This window comes from Gymnoscopelus braueri (assembly GCF_963280865.1).
Source record: "Gymnoscopelus braueri genome assembly, chromosome: 7".
NCBI classification, from domain to species: Eukaryota; Metazoa; Chordata; class Actinopteri; order Myctophiformes; family Myctophidae; genus Gymnoscopelus; species Gymnoscopelus braueri.
Window position 1 is genome coordinate 23,629,160 of NC_137608.1, and position 4,512 is coordinate 23,633,671.

At 42.5% G+C, this 4,512-nt stretch overlaps 1 protein-coding gene across 1 annotated transcript; it reads right to left on the bottom strand.

Moving 5' to 3' along the window:
• Positions 1–1,269: 1,269 nt before the first annotated feature.
• Positions 1,270–4,095, bottom strand: ptger4a (prostaglandin E receptor 4 (subtype EP4) a; the record flags this gene model as incomplete). Its single annotated transcript, XM_080433000.1, has 2 exons — positions 3,059–4,095; positions 1,270–1,860 (listed from the first exon to the last, which is right to left on the bottom strand). The coding sequence occupies exons 1-2, from the start codon at positions 3,866–3,868 to the stop codon at positions 1,270–1,272; spliced, it is 1,401 nt and encodes a 466-aa protein (XP_080289126.1). The 5' UTR covers positions 3,869–4,095.
• Positions 4,096–4,512: the final 417 nt, after the last annotated feature.

Below are 4,512 nucleotides of genomic sequence, written 5' to 3' on the forward strand. Positions count from 1 at the left end.
TATATGTATTTATTGACAGGGCTGCATATCTTCAATTATAGAAGAAAACAAAAGCCAAAACACTGTTTTAGGGTGGGTTTTCCCTTTTAATTTCTATGGTGGGATTTATTATTTACCTTCTCATAGAGAAGAATATACTTTATTACTAAGAATCTATACACATTGATTTTGGGAACGTTTCCTATTGTAAAATTGACTTAAAGGTGCAATTTGTAAAGATTCAGAGTAGACATTCAAGCTGCAATGTCAAAACTTTCGAACCACCCAGTAACTGTCCACCAAACTGGTAACAAACACTCTGTAGCAGTGGAAAGATGTTAATGCTTTAGCAATAGCGTTGCGAACAGACATATGATATAGTCTTTTTATAACTATGGCACTGGCAATAATTGTACACTTGGAAGATGGAAAAGGGAACATGTTCAATGGAGATTACATATTTTGTATGCACTCCAAGTCTGTGGAACAATAACACCACTCTTCAGAGACACATCATGACACCACACTGTACATTAGTCATGGAACTAAAGGAACATACTGTAGGTTATGTGCATCAAACTACTGTAAAACAGTATGAATTGATGCTTAGTTAGCAATACAAAGGCAGCACAAATACCAGCGCTTACTCATCAAGATTCAATGATTTACCATAAAGACCACGAGCATACTGACTCATGGCATTCTAGATTACTGGCCATATGGACTTATAGCACATTCAAGTTTTCCACAGGGATAGAGCACAATTATTTAACGTTAAAGTGACAGCTCTGCCGTCATTGACACTTGAGTCATGGAGAGATGCATCAGCTCTGTCCAAACATCCGCGATCCGTGGTCGAAATAACAAAAATAGCCATTAAACCTGGAAAGCATCTGTGTCATTTTAGATTTTTGAGTTGGCTATTCAAAAATAGGCCATGTTCACAGCACGTCACTTCATGCCGCACTGCGAGCTTGTACATCTGCTATTTTTGAAAGTGTGAGAACTACTGATTTAGAAGGTATTTTATAGAATCGGCCTCAGGACTGGGTTAAATTGATAGTTATCCATCATTGAGGTACCTTGGTGCCAAAACCGTTACTTGGATACTTGACTAATTTTGCAGTGCCCAGCATCAACATGAATTTTGCTGTATATGCTTTACCCTTTTTTTTGTAACCCTTAAGTGGATTTCAATGAAATAACAGTCTTGTTTGACAAGTTACCGTTGACCAACTGCAGTCTTTTATGAGTCTCACCAACAATTCAGTTCAAACCATACAAAGGCTGTCAGATGCATTTCTCTTCCACTGTCTCTGTGCTGAGCGACACTTGAAGTGCTTGGTCTTTCGCGCACGACTGCGTGACAGTCACAGCCGAGATGTCCTTGATCACATCCGTACTCTCCTTTTCTACTTTCTCCTCACCACTGACCTGTTCTGTCGAGTAAGAGCACTGGGAGTCTCTGACTGAAGGAGGTCTAGAGTCAAACTGTCCCTCTAAATGATGGCAGCTTCCAGTGTACCTTTCACCTGCTTTGGGCAGGTAGAGGAGGGTCTGAGAGATGCTGGATATGGATCCATCTCTCAGAACGTGGGACATCAACGTGTGAGTGTCCTTAGTAGAGATGATGGAGGACAGCTGATGAGTGTCCCTGCAGTGGAAGTGTCCCGGTCTTTGTTGTCCCCGTGCTCCAATCTTACAAAAGATGCACTTGATTTTCTCCAGAATCTTCAGAAACACAGCCTTGCGAAGCAGGATGTAGATCCAGGGATCAAGGATGGGATTGAAAGAGGCGAAACGAATCGCTCGCAGATCAGGGTTCTTTTCCAGCCTTAGCTCCTCGGGAGGCTTATACAACTGGTTCCAAAACACCTGAGCCTGAAAGACAAAACATATATACGGTTTACAGTATATAATATGGCGAAAGCAGGATGCCTAGAGATTAATTGTTGAAAAAGTATGTGCATGCTTGTGCAGTTGTGTTTCCTATGTGGCTCTTTTTATTTAAATGATCACCCAAGTCTAATCCTTACATTAGAATCAAAGTGACTCAAAAGAAAAAACAAAGGAATACTTAAGATAGTCTCAAAACTCTCAACAGTTAAAGGGATATTTCACTTTAAAAAAAACGTTGGGTCATTTTATCATCTACTCAGGCTTTTGTGAGCCCCCCACACCGTTTTTAAGTTGCTTGATTCACTATTTAGATATTTGATATTCATTTTATCAGACACGCCCCCTTTCTATAGGCTACAAACCCATTATAACTTCAAACTAAATTTTTAACATGTTAGATTCATCAAAAACACCGTCCTTGGTTCTGCTGACTCACCCTGCCCTCCTAATACGTGAGGGGGCCGTGTTTTTTCGATTGATTTTTTCATTTATTTTATTTAATTTTTTTATTGTATTTTTTTTTTTTCATTTTCCAAAAACAATATTAAAAATAAATGAAAAAAGTTATCGAAAAAACACGGCCCCCTCACGTATTAGGAGTTTTATTACCAAAAAATTACCAAAAGTTTTTTTGAAAGTGAAATATCCCTTTTTTAACAGACATTGAATGAGAGTGAGACAATCAGCTAAATTTAGAGACACCTTTGAAAGCCTCTTATCAAGTTACATAGAAGGCTTACTGAAAATACATTAAAAAATTAAAAATTAAACAATAATCAGAAGATGGAGGGAACAAGGCCCAATTTGTCTTCTCTCTCAGCTAAGGGATCCTTGGCCTGAAAAACGTGAAGACCCCTGGATTAGAGGATTGATTGATTGATTGATTGATTGATTGATTGATTGATTGATTGATTGATTGATTGATTGATTGGTTGATCGGTTGATCGATTGACTGATTGAAATTTGTATTGGACTTAAAATTACAAGGGATAAAAAAAACAATAAAGCCAGAGGCTTGTTTCCAGTGGTCCTTTGCAAATGGGGGTTAAGAAAAAACTCTTACACATAAAAGGTGTTAAACAATGCAACGTTCTAATCTACATGGTAGATAATAAGATAAAATGTGCGCATTTGTGCGTAAAATACGCGCGCAATATACATTCCAAGAAAACGAACTTACCACAAGTGGAATGGAACAGACGAGCACCACGGCCGACGTGCCGATGAGCAGGATCACCATCTGGATCTCTGCACCGGCCAGGCGGCTGAAGGAGCTGCGTCCTCCTCCTCCTCCTCCTCCTCCTCTCCTCCTCAGATCTCCTACATTCCTCCCTACATCGATGCCCAGCGACATCCTGCGAACGAACCTCCGGTGCATCCGGATCAGAGCCACGCACACCAGCACGTTGAAGACCACCGTGACGAGGATCAGCACGGAGCTGAGCCCGGCGTACAGGAAGGAAAACGCGGCGCGGCTGGGCACGTCGCTCCGCCAGTCTATGAAGCACCAGGTTTTCGGGTACTGGTACTTGACCAGTCCGAAGCCCATGCTGGGCAGCGCGCAGAACAGCGCGTTGGAGACGTAGATCGCCAGGAGCGTGAGCCCCGCCAGCCTCTGGTCCACGAAGTCGTTGTAGAAATACGCGTGGTTTATGGCCATGTATCTCTCCACCGACATGGCGCAGATGATGCTCAGCCCGGCCAGGGAGAAGAAGAGCAAGGTGAAGCCGAAGTACTGACACAGTGGGTCTCCTCCCGGCCACGATCCCTTCACGTAGGTGGCGATGGTGACCGGACTGGCCAGCAGGGTCCCCAGCAGGTCCGTGACGGCCAGGCCACACACCAGCGTGTAGAACGTGGTCTCCTTCTGCTCTTTGCGCGATTTGCACAGGACCACTATGGCGATGAGGTTCCCGACCACGCCGAAGATAAACATGATGGACGGTATGGTCGGGACCATGATCCTACCTGTCATTGAGTGATTGCTCATTTTTTTAATGTTAGTGTCCTTTTTTTAAGCGCAGCTCAAGGAGTCAAAAAGTGTTTCCATTCTACAACAGGTGCCTTAATGCCACCAGTGCGACGACACCTGACAAACATTGTTAAATGTTTGTCACAACAAAATGTTTTTTTGTTAAAACTAACTAACTAACTTACCAAAAACTTTCATCCAAGTTGACTGAATATTTCTGAAGTCACATTAATACTGTGGTGTTACTGACACATCTCCCCCAGTAAAGTTTGCCACACTTAAACCTTCTCGCCGAGACATAATACATCAAGTCAGTCAGAGGTCCACAATTCAAGTGAGTTGAGTTCATTGAAATTTTGTCTAAGTTCTCTTCTGTAGAATGTCGTCCCCGCCCCTTTATTTCACTGCCCCCTGTGTGTGTGTGTGTGTGTGTGTGTGTGTGTGTGTGTGTGTGTGTGTGTGTGTGTGTGTGTGTGTGTGTGTGTGTGTGTGTCACACAGTGCCTGTCAACCCCCCCCCCCCCTTGTCAGAAAAAAACCTTGACTGCATTCACATCCTGTCTCCCACCAGGCTAGCTGTGATGATTACAATAATCATGTCAAGGTTCATTAAAAACTGTCACTAAAACATGCCAAGATATATGATTTAGAAGCTGGAATAAA